This window comes from Crocuta crocuta, unplaced genomic scaffold (assembly GCF_008692635.1).
Source record: "Crocuta crocuta isolate KB4526 unplaced genomic scaffold, BGI_CrCroc_1.0 scaffold310, whole genome shotgun sequence".
NCBI lineage: Eukaryota > Metazoa > Chordata > Mammalia > Carnivora > Hyaenidae > Crocuta > Crocuta crocuta.
This window is the reverse complement of record NW_027532609.1, coordinates 466,026-482,664: the sequence shown is the minus strand read 5'-3', so window position 1 is coordinate 482,664 and position 16,639 is coordinate 466,026. Positions and strand designations below refer to the sequence as shown.

Sequence of the window (16,639 nt, the reverse complement as noted above, 5' to 3'; positions counted from 1 at the left end):
TTTTTTTTTTTTTTTTTTTTTTTTTTTTTTTTTTTTTTAGCTCATGGATTATATTAGAGTAAGAAATGGCCTCTGGTTAGATTTCTAATGCAGAGTGTCTGAGAGCTCAGTCTAGGTAATATTCCCAAGCTCATACAAAAGTGAGAAATATTTATAATGTGACTTTTTCTTATCAGTTTTGGTATTAGTATAGTTGTTTTCGTAGATCAGAGGGGTAGGAAAAAAGGTCCATTAAGATTAATCTGTTATTAATCTGTTATGTTGATGTTAAGGTTTACTTTTCTCCCCCTGTTTCCTATTATAATACTTGGGAGGTTCAGTATAATGGAAGAATGTAATTAATAGTGAATGTTTACAGGGTGTCCTCTTTACTCTTATTTGAACCCCATAGAGAGAGGGTCATTCCAGTTTTGTAGATAGACTCTAAGGATTAAATGACTTCTCAAAAGTCATGTAGCTGATGAGGAAGAGGCTAGAACCCAATTCCTTTAATTCTTTCCAAAAATCCCGGAGAATGAAATTAGGAGCACAAAAAATTCACAGTAACTAACAACAAACTTAAATTTCATGAAATTAATTCTTTATGTTTATCTTAAAAATTACTATTATTGAACTTTAACCTTGGTCATTGTTCTGTTTTCTGTATCGATGTACGCAGCATCAAGTACTTCCCCAGTGGGGATATCAGAATGGCTTGACCAGAAATTAACAAAAAGTGATCGACCAGAGCTAACTGGTGCCAGAGTAGTGATATCTGGTGGTAAGTGGAATATTGTAATTTATTAATTTTAAACTATGCTTTGATTTTAAAATACTTTGATTTTATTAGTATATATTTTAGAGGAGCATAGATTTTTTTTTTTCAAATGTTAAGAAGTTGGTAAGTATTATTTCCATTTTAGCAATTGAGAAAGTGAAATCATGAGCTTCATAACCCAATTTGAGCTCTTTGTTGTACATTTGTATCTCTGGCACCAGGGGGAGCATGGTACAAGTCATCTCTTAGCTGTGTAGAATGGAGTTTTTGTATCCTTTATGGAATGGAATTTAGGCTTATCTAATTTTTCACCCCATCTTTTTTCAATGAGGTCGGGGTTTGAAGAGTGGAGAGAACTTTAAGTTGTTGTATGATTTGGCAGATCAACTACATGCTGCAGGTAAAGTTATTTTCTTTATAAAAAAATACTCTCTTTTTGTTGGATATATTTTTTCCTTATTATTTCATTTATATATAAGTCACTCAAGGCTGCAAATTATTTTTGCTTTCTCTGCTTTCAACTTTTCTTTCTGAAATGTTTTTTATTAGTCTCTGAGTAGCATTCATTGGGGAGATGGTATCCTTATGCTTTTTTATTATTTATGTGACCCTCTTATATTTGCCAAATCTTTGTATTTTTCCATTAAAAAAATTCATTTAGTGTTAGCCTCAGTGCCTAGTTCTGACTCAGGAATGCCCTTGTTTTTCTCTTTATGGTAGTCTCATATAAACCTCTCCTAAAAATAGAAGTTAACATTATTTAAAAATGTACTGATGAGAGTGGAATGTTTTTTGAAAAGTCAGAAAATTGGCAATATTTTAGTTTTTAATTACAGAACTATTACATGGATATATTGTTTTTACAAAAAAAGTCTTAATTCTGTCTTCCCACTTTTTTTTTTTTTAATGTTTTATTTATTTCTAGGAGAGAGAGAGAGAGAGAGACAGCGTGAGCAGGGGAGGGTCAGAGAGAGAGGGAGTCACAGACTGAAACAGGCTCCAGGCCCTGAGCTGACAGTCAGCACAGAGCCCGACGCGGGGCTCGAACCCACGAACCGCGAGATCATGACCTAAGCGAAAGTCGGACGCTTAACCGACTAAGCCACCCAGACGCCCCGTCTGTCTTCCCACTTTTAAGGGTTTTGTGTATAACTTTCTAAGTTTTTTCTATGATTTTATATTAGTACATACTTATATATGTACTCATAGAAACTATAATGGTTTTGTCTGAATAAAGGCATGGTATTGATTCTTCACAGTCAGATGGTGTTATTTGAGGGTATTTATTTCATTCGCTTATTCTTTAGTTGAACAAATATTTATTGAGTGTCTGCCATATGTCAGGCATTATATTAGGAGCTAGGGAAATAACAGTGAGTAAAATAAGCAAAGTTTCTGCCCTTGTAGAAGTTATGTTTCTATTTGGGTGAGACTAGATTTTGTGTTAGTTTTCTGTGGCTAGTTTCCTATAACAAACTGCTATAAACCTGGTGGCCTAAAACAACAGAAAATTGTTCTGTCACTATTCTAGAGGCCAGAAGTGTGTTGAAATCATGGTGTTGCAGGACCACACTCTGGGAGCAAATCTGTTCATTTCCAGTGTCTAGAGGCCGCCCTGACATTCCTGGGCATGTGGCTGCATCACTCCAGTCTCTGCTTCTGTCTTTATGTCACCTTCTTCTCTGTGTATCTGTCTCAAGTCTCCCTCTGTATTCCTCTTATGAGGATACATGTGTTGACATTTAGGGACCACTTAGATAGTTCAGGGTAGGCATACTCTCCTAAGATCCTTAACTATATTATATCTACTGCCATATTTGTTAATACTCACAGATTCTGGGGATTATAAAGTGAATATATCTTTGGAAGGGCTGTTTTTCTGCTTACCACAGACACTAAACACAATAAATTAGTAAATAGTATGTTAGAGGGTAGTAAATGCTATGAAAAGGAGGTAGTAAATGCTATGAAAATGCTATGGAGAGGGATGATTGCAGTTTTAAATACGATGGTCAGAGGAAGCCTTAAGAAGGAGACATCTGAACAAAGGTTTGATGGACATGAGGAAGCAAGCCATGAGATCTGAAAGAGAGCGTGTTTCAGGTAGAGGGATCAGTAAAGTACAAAGGACCTGGCTAAGGCGGAAGCGTATCTGGTCTGTGTGATGAACAGTAAAGAGGGCAGTGTGGCTGAAATGGGAAGTGCAAAAAGGAAGAGTAGGTAAGAGACAAGATTGGGGGTGATAGACCAGACCATGCCTTCGTAAAGAGATTGCTTTTCTCTGGATGAAATGGGAAACCATTGAAAGAGTTGAGAAGAGTCACATGATCTGACACTCTACAGTTTTGAGCACAGAGTATAGGAGAATAAGTGCACTAATAGATCAATTAGACTGTTTCAGTCGGGTGAGATACGTGTGGTTTGGATCAGGTTAGTAGCAGTGGATGTGGGGAAAAATAGTTTTGGGATATATAGTTGAAGGTAAAGAACCACTAGGATTTCCTGACAGATTGGATATGTATTATGAGAGAGAGTTTTTTGTTTAATTTTTTTTAATGTTTATTTTTGAGAGAGAGACAGAGTGCAAGTGGGGGAGGGGCAGAGAGAGAGAGAGAGGGAGGGAGACACAGAATCCGAAGGAGGCTGCAGGCTCCGAGCTGTCTGTGTTGACAGCTCAAAGCCTGATGTGGGGCTAGAATTAACAGACCATGAGATCATGACCTGAGCCAAAGTCAGATACTTAACCGACTGAGCCACTCAAGCACCTCTGTGTGTTATGTTTTAACAAAAAAAAGTTTTTAGAAATAGACTGGGAGGCCTGGAATTGAAGTCAATGAAACTCTTTAGAGATTTTGCTCTATAGGAGAACAGAGAAATGAACTTTATTTAGAGGGGGAATGGGGCCAATAGGGGTGTTGTAAAGAGGAGACAAATAGCATGCTTCTGTGCTGATGGGAGTTGAAGGTAAAGAGTGGGAGTGCTCCAGTTGAGAGGGAAAATTATACAGCGGAGGGAGGGGAGAGTTGCTGCAGTTAAGTAGGCAAGAAAGAATATGAGCACAGCTGCAGGTTGATGGGTGTATATTAGTTGGAGCATGTGAAAGTTTGCTTGTGATTATTTCAGTTTCTTCAGTGAAATAGGAAGCATGGTCATCAGCTGAGATTGATGATGTTAAAGAGTGTTGGAAGTTTTATGAGAGAAGGAGATCTATGAAATTATAGTTTAGAAAAGAGTGAGAGAATTAAGACCTATTTTTTTAATTAAAAAAAATTTTTTTTTTTTTTTTTTTTTTTTTTTAGAGAGAGAAAGAAGGAGAAAAAGAATCCGAAGCAGGATCCAGGCTCTGAGCTGTCAGCACAGAGCCCAGTGTAGGACTTGAACCCACAAACCATGAGACCTGAGCTGAAGTTGGATGCTTAACTGACTGAGCCACCCAGGCACCCCAAGGCCTATTTATTTAAAGTAAAACCCAGTTAGCACAGCTTGGTGTTGGTGTTTTTCTCTACTTATGCTGAACCACAGGGGAACAGGTGTGGAAAGAGAGTTTTGTTTAGTCAATTAACCAGAGATGGAGCTTTTTTCACTTGAATGTGATGATTTAAGAGGAAGGCAAGGAAATTGAAGGCATATGCAACTAAGTGATTAGAGTCATTGATCATAAAATTAAGCTAGGTAAAGAAGAGCAAACATTGTGGGAGAGAGGGACAGTAAATAGAAATGTAGATCCCCGTGAGGTCAGAGGAGTTGAGTACAAAGTGAGTCAACTGGAAAGAGTAGGTCACAGAGAGACATTGGAAATTGTCAAGGGGTTGGTAATTTAAAGTTTGGGGATGTGACCATGGGTGTGTGTGGCTGAGGACAGAGACGACTGCAGGAGAGTTATTTAAGGAACCAAGAAGCCAGGTGTTAAAATCTTCAAGAATTAAGACTAGTACCGGAGAGGGCCGCCTAGGTGGCTCAATTGGCTAAGTGTCCACTTCGGCTCAGGTCATGATCTTGCAGTTCTTGAGTTTGAGCCCTGCATCAGGATCTGTGCTGATGGCTCAGAGCCTGGAGCCTGCTTCAGATTCTAGGTCTCCCTCTCTTTCTTCTCCTCCCCCGCTTGTTCTCTCTATCTCTCTCTCCCCAAAATACATAAACATTAAAAAAAAAAAAAAAAAAGACTCGTATTAGAGAAAGTGGCAATGACCCAGAAGCTAAAAATCATTGAGAAATGAATGGGATTGACCTAGTGGTTGATAGATGACACAGCAATAAATGGGTGATAAAATATGATTACATGAGATTCAACGCTGAAGGCTTTTAAAGAAGAAAGGGGAGAACTTTCTGAGATCGTCAGTAAGGTGTCCCACCTGTAGGCCCGGTGGCTGATAGCAACATCTACTGGAGAGGACTGCAGGGGAATCATTGTCCTCAGGGAGCATCTAGACAAATAGGAAGATGGGTGAAGATTAAGAACTATGCAGGGCATTATGGAGATGAGTATGTGGATTACAGAGGATAACCTTTGAGTCTGGGGCTTGTTGCAGTGACTGATGTAAGTAAAGGGCAGGATGTGATCAGACCTCACTGATCTAGGTAGTGTTGTTGAACTGTGAGCATTAGGAGGTAGTGAGGAGTACGGTTTGTGGCTTTCTCTTGTCCTCTGTAGATGAAGAGGATCGGAGGATCATTCGACCCCCTTTTGTGAGAGGGGTGACCTTATTCCCAAGTACAGAGCTCCTTATTGACTCCTGATGAAGGATTGAATGCTAGTTAACTTCTCATTTTTTTTTTTTAGATTGCAGATATTGGTTAATTCTTATCTTGTGTTACATGTAACTTGTGTTTATCTGATCACAAGAAATAATGATATAGTAACTTTCTTCAAAAGTTGTGAAGTTATTGGGGCATTTGGGTGGCTCAGTCGGTTATGGAGCCTGCTTGGGATTCTCTCTCCACACCTCCCCAACTCATGTGTGTGCATGCTCACTCTCTCTCAAAAAAACAAATAAATAACTTTAAAAAATAGTGAAGTTACTGCATAAAGGACCATTATATAATGGCATGCCAAACAGACTATCATATATGTTTTATGAATGCCTGAATATCTTTTTGATAAACCAAGCAGAGGACTTCAGTCAAACTTAAAATCTTAAATCCTTGGGTATAAATGGAAGGCATTTTTTAAAGTTATGTATATAAAATGCACTAGTACTTCATTTTAGAATTTTTGATCAGTGACAGGAGGCTATTTTTTTTTAAACAAGGCCTTTATAAAATAAATTTCTGATTGTCCTTGTCAGTGTCTTTCTATACAGTTATTAGTGAATATCCCAACTGGTGGAATAAGAGCTTTAAAAAATGACAAATATGTTTTCCCCATTTAGTTGGTGCTTCTCGTGCTGCTGTTGATGCTGGCTTTGTTCCCAATGATATGCAAGTTGGACAGACAGGAAAAATAGTAGCACCAGTAAGTATTGCAATAAAATATGCCATCCAAAATTCTATAGAGGTAAAAACTATGTGTATGTGTATGTGTTTATATATGTACATTATATATAATTTGTTGAATATCTCAGTGATTTATTCAGTGTATCTAGGCAGTTAGCCATTACCATAGTGAGCGTGTCCTCCTCACAAGGTCTGTGGATTTCTTGGTCTCAGTAATGTGCTTTGCAGTTCTTAAATCCAGCATTATCCTTCAGAGATTTTTTTAAGTTTTGGTTTAAATTCAAGTGTCTTTCATGGGGTGCCTGGGTGGCTCAATCAGTTAAGTGTCCAACTCTTGGTTTCAGCTTAGGTCATGATTCACAGTTCGTGAATTCAAGCTCCACATCTGTCATTATGGTATAGATTGACCCACATTTGGCCAGTGAGAACCTCTTTGAGGTGGTGGTTCCTGTGTCTTTTTTGACCTGTTCCCATCATTCTTTGAGCCCTTTCTTACTTTCTAACAGAACAATATGTTCCAGGCTCTTTTGTACTTTTCCTATCCCAGCCCTGGAATTCGTCTTTTCTCCAAAGAGTCCTGGTTCCCTTTAGCAAAGAATAGTATTTTGCAGGCAACAACTGGATGTTAGTTGCATTCATTGCTTTTGGGATGTTGTTATTCCCAAGACCTCTCAGTGAAAAAAGCTAGGGAATGTTTGTAGCTGTGTGTATGTGTAGGCAAACACATGCCTAATTATATACAGTACACATTTATATCTGTATTTCTGTATCAGTCTCTATATATTGAAAACCGTAAGGGCAACTGGGTGGCTCAATCAGTTAAGCGTTGATTTTGACTCTTGATTTTGGCTCAGGTCATGATCTCATGGTTTATGAGTTTGAGCCCCACATTGAGCTCTGTGCTGACAGTGCAGAGTCTGCTTGGGATTTTCTCTCTCCCTCTCTCTGCCCCTCCCCTGCTCACTTGAGAGCTTTCTCTCTCTCTGTCAAAATGAATAAATAAATGTAAAAAAAACCCAAAAAACCATAGTTCACCTTGATACTGCCAATTTCAGTCCAATACCACAGAGTCAATTCCAGTTTTCTCCCTTTACCTTTTGTAATGCCCTTACCCTAGAGTGAAAAACCTGGACCCTCCCAAAATCCTACCCTGCACAGATGCCCTCCTTGCCCTACTCAAGCTCTGACACCTGCACTGAACAGTCCTTCTGTATAGATGGCCTTCCCACTTTGCTTAGACTCTGACACTTCTTTCTGGATCATTTCTTCCCAAAGTACAATTTTGCATTCCTACCAACTATGTATTTGGGTTCCAGTTGCTCCTCATTTTTACCAGCATTTGGTGTTTTAGCTGTTCAAGTGCATATGCAGTGGTACATTATTGTGGTTTTAATTTGCATTTGCCTGATATCTAATGATGATGAACGTTGTTGTGTTTTGAGGATTTACATGTCTTCCATATGAAATGTCCATTTAATTCTTTGGCTCTTTATTATTGAATTGTTTGTCTTTTGTTGCTGAGATGTTGATATTATATATAATACATATATTTATATAATGTAATTGTGTGAGCTTATTAGATATATTTTGCAAATATTTTCTCCCAAAGCATGGTTTGCCTATTTATATTCTTAATGGTATCAAGTTGAGGAACTTCCCTTCTTTTCCCAATTTCTTGAGAGTTGTTACCATGAATGGTGGTTGAATTTTGTCAAATGTTTTTCTACATTTATTGAAATGATTTTTTTCTACTTTATTTTGTTAATAGGAATTACATTAAAAAATTGCTTTTACACTTATTTATTTTTGAGAGACAGAGAGAGACAGAGCATGAGCAGGGGAAGGGCAGAGAGAGGGAGACACAGAATCTGAAGCAGGCTCCAGGCTCCCAGTTGTCAGCACAGAGCCTGATGCGGGGCTCAAACCCACAGACTGTGAGATCATGACCTGAGCCAAAGTTGGACACTTAACCAACTGAGCCACCCAGGTATCCTGATGAATTACATTTTTGATTTTTGAAAGTTAAACCACCTTGAATTATGATGATAAAACCTGTTTGATCATGATATGTTATCTTTTAAAAAAATTTTTTTTAAATGTTTATTTTTGAGAGGAGAGAGGGGCAGAGAGAGATGTCACAGAATCTGAAGCAGGCTCCAGGCTTCAAGCTGTCTGCACAGAGCCTGACGTGGGGCTTGAACCCACAAACCATGAGATCATGACCTGAGCTGAAGTCAGATGCTCAGCCAACTGAGCCATCCAGATGACCCGTGATAGGTTATCTTTTTAATATATTACTGGTTTGATTGACTAATATTTTGTTGAGGATTTTTGGGTCTGTATTGATCAAAATAATCTGTAACTTTCTTTTTAAAAAATACTTGTCTCATTTTGGTATCATGATGCTGGCTTCAAAAAATTGAGTTGAAAGGTGTTCCGTCCTGCTCTGTTTCTGAATGAGTTTATGTAAAATTGTCTTTGTTTTGTTTTGTTTGGCCTGGAGTTTTCTTTGGTGGAGTATTAGACAGTTAACTCAATTTCTTTAATGGTTTTAGGGCTATTGAGATTTTCGATTCTATATTGAGTCTGTTTGGCTAAGTGATAGGTTTCAAGGAATTGGTCCAGTTCTTCTAAGTGGTCAAATGTATTGGATAAAGATGTTTATAATACTGCTCTATTTTTTTTTTTAATTGTCTGTAAGATCTTCTGGAGTGACAACTTCTTAATTTCTGCAATTGCAATTTGTGTCTTCTCTTTTTTGTTCACCTTCTCTTCATCCAGTCTAGTTAAGAGTTTATAAAAAAATTTTAAGGGTTGCCTGGGTGACTCAGTTGGTTAAGTGTCCAACTCTTGATTTCATCTCTCACGGTTTGTGAGATCAAGCCCCATGTAGAGCTCTGTGCTGACAGTGTAGAGCCTGCTTGGGATTGTTTCTCTCCCTTTCTCTCTGCCCCTCCCCTGCTTACCCATGAACATGCTCTCCTTCTCAAAATAAATAAACAAACATTAAAAAAAAATGTTTTTTAAATCTTTCATCCAGCTATTTTAGAATGACAACCTTATTGAGGTATAATTCATATACCATACAGTTCATTTGATTAAATGTTTAATTCAGTGGCTTTTAGTACAGTGACAGTTATACAGCCATCACTTCAGTTAGTTTTAGAACTTTTTCATCACCCCCAAAAGAAACTGCATAGCTGTTTTGCTATTTGTTTGTGTTGGAGTTTTCCTCCAACTCCCCCAGGCCATGGCAACTAACATTCTACTTTCTGTCTATATAGATTTGCCTATTCTGGACATTTCATATTAATAGAATTATATAATATGTAGTCTTTTGTGTTTATTTTCATTTAGCATAATGTCTTCAAGGTTTATCCATGTTGTAGTATTACTATAGTATTCCATTATGTGGATATACCACATTTTATTTATCCATTTGTGATTTGATGGATATTTGGGTTGTTTTTACATTTTGGCTATTGTGAATAGTGCAGATACGAACATTCATATATAAGTTTTTGTATGTACCTATTTTTTAAGTTTTATTAAATATATACCTAGGACTAGAATTGCTGGATCATATGGTAACTTTATGTTTAACCTTTGGAGGATCTGCCAAATTGCTTTCCACGGCAGCTATAACAATTTTTGTGAACCAGTTTTTAGCTGGTTTTTATGGCTTAGCAAACACCTTATCTTGGTGAACATATATACTTGAAAAGAATGTATATTTTGCCATTGAACACTGCAGGAAAAAATGTTAGTGAACTTTGAGGAAGTGATAGCAAAACTATCTGAAATGACAGGAAAAAAAAAACAAAAAATGGATAGAGCACTGATGAGCTGTGGGACAGCTTTAGCAGGCTTAATATATGTATGATTAGAACAGCAAAGCTTTGAGGAAATAATGACCAGAAAAGTTTTAAATGTGATGAAATCTATAAACCCACAGAATCTCAGATGCTCAACAAAACCCCAAGAACAGTAAACATGACAGAAACTACAAGGCACATCATAATCAAATTGATTAAAGAATGATAAAAAGTTCTTAAAGGCAGTAAAGAGGAAAATGTGAATTAAATCCTTCAATCAAGAAGCAGAGTGTCAGAATATATAAAAAGCAAGACCTCCTCTATGTGCCACCTATAAGAAATACATTTTAAGTATAAAGAAGATACATTGAAAGGGAAAGGATAGAAACATATGCCTTCAAGCAGTAAGCATAAGAAATCTGGAGTGTCTTTATTAATATCAGAGAGAGTAGACTTAAAGACAATGAGTACTACCAAAGATAAACATTCCATAATAATAAAGGGATTAATTTATAAGGAAGACACAACAGTCATGATTGTAGAAGGCCAAATAACATAGTTTGAAAATACATCAAACAAAAACTAACAGAGCTAAAGTTAGAAATAGACAAATCCATAGTCACAGTTGGAGATTTTAATACTTTTTCCTAGTAATTGATAGAATAACTAGACCAAAAAACTCAGTAAGGATATAAAGAGTATTTAGATCAGGGGTCAGCAAACTTTATCTGTAAAGAGTAATAAAGCAAATATTTTTTTGTTTTATGGGTCATAGAATGTCTCTTGTAACTACTTTACTGTTGTATAGCAAACTCAGCCATAAACAGATAATTAAATGAATGAACGTGGCTGTATTTCAGTCAAACTTTATGTACAGAAACAGACAACAGTCCACATTTGGCCTGTTGAACATTTACAGAGCAGTGCGCCACATATTCTTCAATACTTTTATGCTGGGACTCCAGTTACACATATTTTAAATATCTTTATATTCTTCCACAGGTTATGAAAGTTTTGTTCATTCTATTTCATTGTTTTTCCCGCTGTTCTTCAGATTGGGTAATTCCTGTTGGTCTCTCATCAGGTCACTGACTCTTCTATAATTTCTAATTTGCTGTTAAAACCATCTAGGAAATTTCTTATTTTGGATTTTATATTTTTCAGTTCTAGATTTACATTTGGTTCTTTCTGTAATTTCAATTTCTCTGCTGAGATTTCTTATCTCTGCAGTCATTGCTGATATCTTTTCCCTTACATCCTTGATCATACTTAAAATAGCTGCTTTAAAATCCTTGTGTGCTAATTCCAAAATTTAGGTCACTTCAAGGTTGCTGTTTGATTGTATTTTTGCATTTTCCTGTCTCATTATATGTGTAGTACATTGTTTCTCAAATTTTTTTGTCTTAGGATTCCTTTTAAACATTGAGAGCTCTCAAGGAGCTTTTGTTTATTTAGGTCATACTTGTTGATACGGTATTAGAAATTCAAACAGAAAAATTTTAAATATTTGTTCACTTGAAAATAATAAAACCATATTTCATAATATAAATAACATTTGGGTAAAAATAACCAAATCTTCCAAAACAAAAATAAATTTAATGGGAATAGTTACATTGCTTTACATTTTTGGCTTCATAGAAAATTACTAGATTCTCATTTCTGCTTCCTGTATGTTTTTTTATATTAGTCTGATTGAAGTATATGAAGAAAATCCACCATCACACAGATATATAAAGTTGGAAAAGAAAGGAATATTTTAAGCCATTTCAGAAAATTGTGGATATTCTTCTTTTACACTACACCAAAACTTGACAAGTAGTAATTTCTTAAATTTATTTGCAGTGTGGAATCTGAAACAATATTGATGAATTCTTCATATTTTTATAATAAAACTCATTGGCCTGTATTGAACTTTGAATAGTTCTTTTACCATCTTGTAACATCGTGCATTGTTCGTTTTAGAAAATACAGGCATATCTCATTTTTGTTTCGAATTCAGTGTCTCCCTCTCTCTCTGACCCTCCCCTGCTCATGCTGTCCCTTTCTCAAAAATAAATAAAGCATTAAAAAAAAAAAAAAAGAAAATACAGGCATATCTCATTTTATTGTGTTTTGCTTTATTGTGCTTCACATATATTATGGTGGGTTTTTTTTTATTAAATAAATTAATGATTTTGGCAACCCTGCTTTGAGCAAGTCTGTTAACACTATTTTTTTCAATAGCATTTCCTCACTTTGTGTCTCTGTGTCACATTTTGGTTATTGCGATATTTCCAAGTTTCTCATTTTTGCATTTGTTATGGCAATCTATGATCAGAGATCTTTGATATTACTGTTGTAATTGTTTTGGGGTACCATTACCTCAACCATGTAAAGCAGTGAATTTAATAGATGAATGTTTATCACACAGGAGATGTGTACTCAAACGCCACGATTTAAAAAACAAATATTTTGTGTGCTTCATCAAGAACAATCTTAAGTGAAACCAGCTTTTTTATTTTTAAAGGTTTTTTTAAAATTTTTATTTATTTAAAAATAAATTTTTTAAATGTTTTTATTTCTGAGAGAGAGAGACAGCGTGCACAGGGTNCCAGATTTCATTGTTTCTCATTGCCATGTAGTATTCCATGGTATAGATAAACCACATCTTCTTGATCCATTCATCTGTTGATGGACACTTAGGCTCTTTCCATGTTTTAGCTATTGTTGAGAGTGCTGCTATGAACATTGGGGTCCATGTGCTCCTATGCCTCAGCATTTCTGTACCCCTTGGGTAAATTCCTAGCAGTGCTATTGCTGGGTCATAGGGGAGTTCTGTTGTTAGTTTCCTGAGGAACCTCCACACTGTTTTCCAGAGGGGCTAGGCACCCCATTTTTAAAGTTTTTTAACCTGAGTGTGTGGCCATGAAGAATGCAGTGACAACTCGTTCAGTTTGGTGCAGCTATCTTGTTAATGCTACGGCAGCAGCAGTTTGACCTACTATTGTTTTCTGCAGTCAGTACAGTTTTTCCAGGATAAATTGTGAGATTTGAAAAAGTTATTTAATAACTGAGTATTTAATTTAGCACCATTTTTGCTGCAAAGCATTCACATGAAGGAATTCTTTGATGATTACTCGTTATTGATTGTGGACAAATAGAACTAAACACAAAACTCAAACTCCAAACTCTGTCTTTTCTTTTACTACCAGCCAGGTGACTTAAAAGCCATCTTGCACATGTCTAATGTGGGCATCAACCAGAGTATATTTAGAGTCTGTGATTCTGTCTTGAATTTTTTCCTTCGTTTCTTCCTAACGTGGCAGCCACAAATTCTGTTTCTGTGTGTTTCCTCAACTGGTAAGACTGCAGGTTTCTGTCCAAAGTGACTGCTTTCTGATTGGCTTTTGTCCCCTGTGGGAAATCTGGAAATGCCCCAAGGGAGCAAGTAGATGTATAATGTAGCCTCATTTTGCCTTCCTCCCCTACAGAATTCTGCCTTCTCCACTGATGGCTATCTTGTCTCCAGTGTACTTAAACAGTTGCTGTCTGTATTTTCAGGAGGTTTTATAGTTTTCTATGCAGGAGGATTAGTCTGATACAAGCTATTCCCTCAGGACTGTAAGCAGGAGTTCTAAGGCTCAGAATCGAATGTATTACTTCACATGTGCTCTGCCGAGTACAGAGTTGGATTATTATCTTCCTAAATAATATTTTAATTAATGCTACTTAATATTACATTAGGTTTTTGGCAGCCATATCCCACTGTTGGCACGTATTATACTAGTGGACATCCAAAATCTCAGTCTTCTCCTTCGCCCATATTTTATTGCCTACTATTAAACAGTGTCTCCCCTGTCTGATAATAATGAAGTGTTCCTTTGTGTTTAAAGTTGAACTCTATTAAATTTGGGGTTTTGTTCTCAACCATTGAAGCCTCTTGAATCTTTTTTTAATTCTTTTTTTTTTTTTTTAATGTTTCTTATTTTTGAGAGAGACAGAGCCCAAGCAGGGGAGGGGCAGAGAGAGAGGGAGACACAGAATCTGAAGCAGGCTTCCAGCTCTCAGCACAGAGCCCAACGTGGGACTCGAACCCATGAGCCATTAGATCATCACCTGAGCCAAAGTTGGACGCTTAACCGACTTTGAGCCACCCAGGCGCCCCACCTCTTGAATCTTTTAAAGCTTGTATTTTTTATTCACATTCCAATCAATTTTATATTCTTTGAAGGTCCTATGTTCTGTTTTATAATAGCTATGGAAATTATCACCACAGTTCTCGCTGATGAAAATAGTAAGAAGTTCCCTACTCAGGTAAGGGGACACAAAGGCAAATTTTGTTATCCTCACAAAACACCTTTACTTTTGTTATCGATTGTTTGAGAAAATGTACAATACCCAGAAGATGCCACAAATTTAGTTATACGGTTAAATACATTTTTAAATTATCATTCACGGCAGTTTATACCACATAGATAATGGAAGATTATTGAGGGCGTGCATGCGTGTGTGTGTGTGTGTGTGTGTGTACACCTGGTATGTTTATGGATTCGTGCTTCCTGCAAGAATTAAGAATTCAGACCTAGGGATGGGGAACCACTGATCTGTAGCTTACTGTTGTAACAAAGACTTCTATATTCCTCTTTATTTTTANAGCTGGCAGTCAGCACAGAGCCTGACACGGGGCTCGAACCCACGAACTGCGAGATCATGACCTAAGCGAAAGTCGGACGCTTAACGGACTAAGCCACCCAGGCGCCCCATTCCTCTTTATTTTTAAATACATTTTATATTTGGAAATAATTTCAAACTTAGAAAACGTTGAAAATTTAAAAAGTTCAGTATGGGGGTGCCTGGGTGGCTCAGTTGGTTAAGCATCTGATTTCAGCTCAGGTCATAATTTCACAGTTGGTGGGTTTGAGCCCCACGTCGGGCTGTGTGCTGACAGCTCAGAGTCTGGAGCCTGCTTCAGATTCTGTGTCTCCCTCTCTCTTTCTCTCTGCTCCTCCCCCACTCACATCTGTCTTTCTCTCAAAAATGAATAAACATTAAAAAAATAATAATAATAATACAGTACATATGTGTATATACACATATACACAGATCTTTCCTGGACAGACATAAGACAGTAACATCATGACCCTTAGATATTTTACTGTGTTTTTCCTAAGAATAGAAATCTTTTCTTTTTTTTTTGTTTTTTATTTATTTCTGAGAGAGAGAGAGACAGCGTGAGCAGGGAAGGGTCAGAGAGAGGGAGATACAGAATCTGAAGCAGGCTCCAGCCTCTGAGGTAGCTGTCAGAGCCCAATGCGGGGCTCGAACCCACAAATCGCAAGTTCATGACCTGAGCTGAAGTCGGACGCTTAACCGACTGAGCCACCCAGGTGCCCCAGAAATCTTTTTTTATATAACCAAAGCACAAAGTATATTTGGATTTTGTCACTTTAAATTCTAATTCCAAGTTTTTGTATTGTAATGGAATATTCCAACTTTATCATTTAGCTTAGTAACCTTCATTATAGTACTGTCCCGTCTCTGCATGGAATCCAGTTTAGGGTCAAATATTGCATTTAGTTGTCATAGCTCTTTAGCCTTTAGTCTCATGGTTGTAGTAAGGAATAACTCTCACTTCTTATTTAGTCTCATTCTTGAGCATGCCCTCTGTACCCAGACCTCAGGGCTGGGGCTTTCTTACCCCTTTTTCCCACCCCTCTACCTGTAGTAGCAAAACTCTGCCTTTTGTCTCTTGGGGGTAGGTGCTGGGTGGCATTTGGTTTTGAGATAACAGGTGAAAGATAGAGGTTGGAGATATGTTAAAACCAGGAGAGAGATTTTAAAATAAATTCTATATCGTTCTGTCCATTTGCTAGATCTAGTCTTAAGTTTGGCACTAGGCTTTCTAGGAGCCTATTTATATTGGGAAACAAGATCAGTGTCCTGATTTACAGTGTCCCTAAGGCAAAAATAAACTAATTGCACATGGGAACATAATTTGGCCTGTTATCAAGATTAGAGAGAGAGATTTATCCCTTGAGCCCTCATAAAGAGGACACTATTGATTAACATCCTCAACAATATCTTTACTATAAATAGGACAGTGGTTTCGTAGGGTGATTTTAAATAATGTCCCTTAGTGTCAGCCAGTTGCCTAATCTTTAGGTACATTTCCATAAGGAGCCAGAATTATTTGGTTTGGGACTTGCTGGTATGGCTTTTCCAGGAAAAAATTTCAGAGTAGTGATTTTATTGTAGAACCCTTCTTCAGATAAATCTTATAAGGAAGCCCCATGCATAACAAGGAAGGTGGAATTGAAATGGGGTGGTATAAACAAGAGTGCTGTTTCTCATTTTTCTGAGTCTCTATGGCCCCCTGCAGAATGACTAGCGCCCTGAGCACATTTTGAAAACCATTTGTCCAGGAAAAACTGGATTGCATAGCCTCAGATAGTTCTCCACAAATAGATCTACCTGAAATGAATTTTGATTTTGCCCTCTGTTAGTATATATCAACATTGTCTTATGTTGTACCAGTTTTTAAAGCTCTTTATGTAATATTATTTCCCAATCTTTCTCCTTCTACTTCAGAAGTCAACTTGTTCTCCCTATATAAAAGCAAAACAATACAGCTTAACTATATACATCAAAGAAAGAG

General features: G+C 37.0%; 1 protein-coding gene across 3 annotated transcripts in view; it reads left to right on the top strand.

The window, feature by feature from the left end:
- Window positions 1-16,639, top strand: part of ETFA (electron transfer flavoprotein subunit alpha) — an 80,622-nt gene that overhangs the window by 26,851 nt on the left and 37,132 nt on the right. For all 3 annotated transcript variants that reach the window (XM_077780483.1, XM_077780481.1, XM_077780482.1), the window contains 3 exons: window positions 659-760; window positions 1,089-1,157; window positions 6,127-6,209. In XM_077780483.1, coding sequence (XP_077636609.1) covers window positions 659-760; window positions 1,089-1,157; window positions 6,127-6,209 — 254 coding nt within the window. The remainder of the gene's footprint in view (window positions 1-658; window positions 761-1,088; window positions 1,158-6,126; window positions 6,210-16,639) is intronic.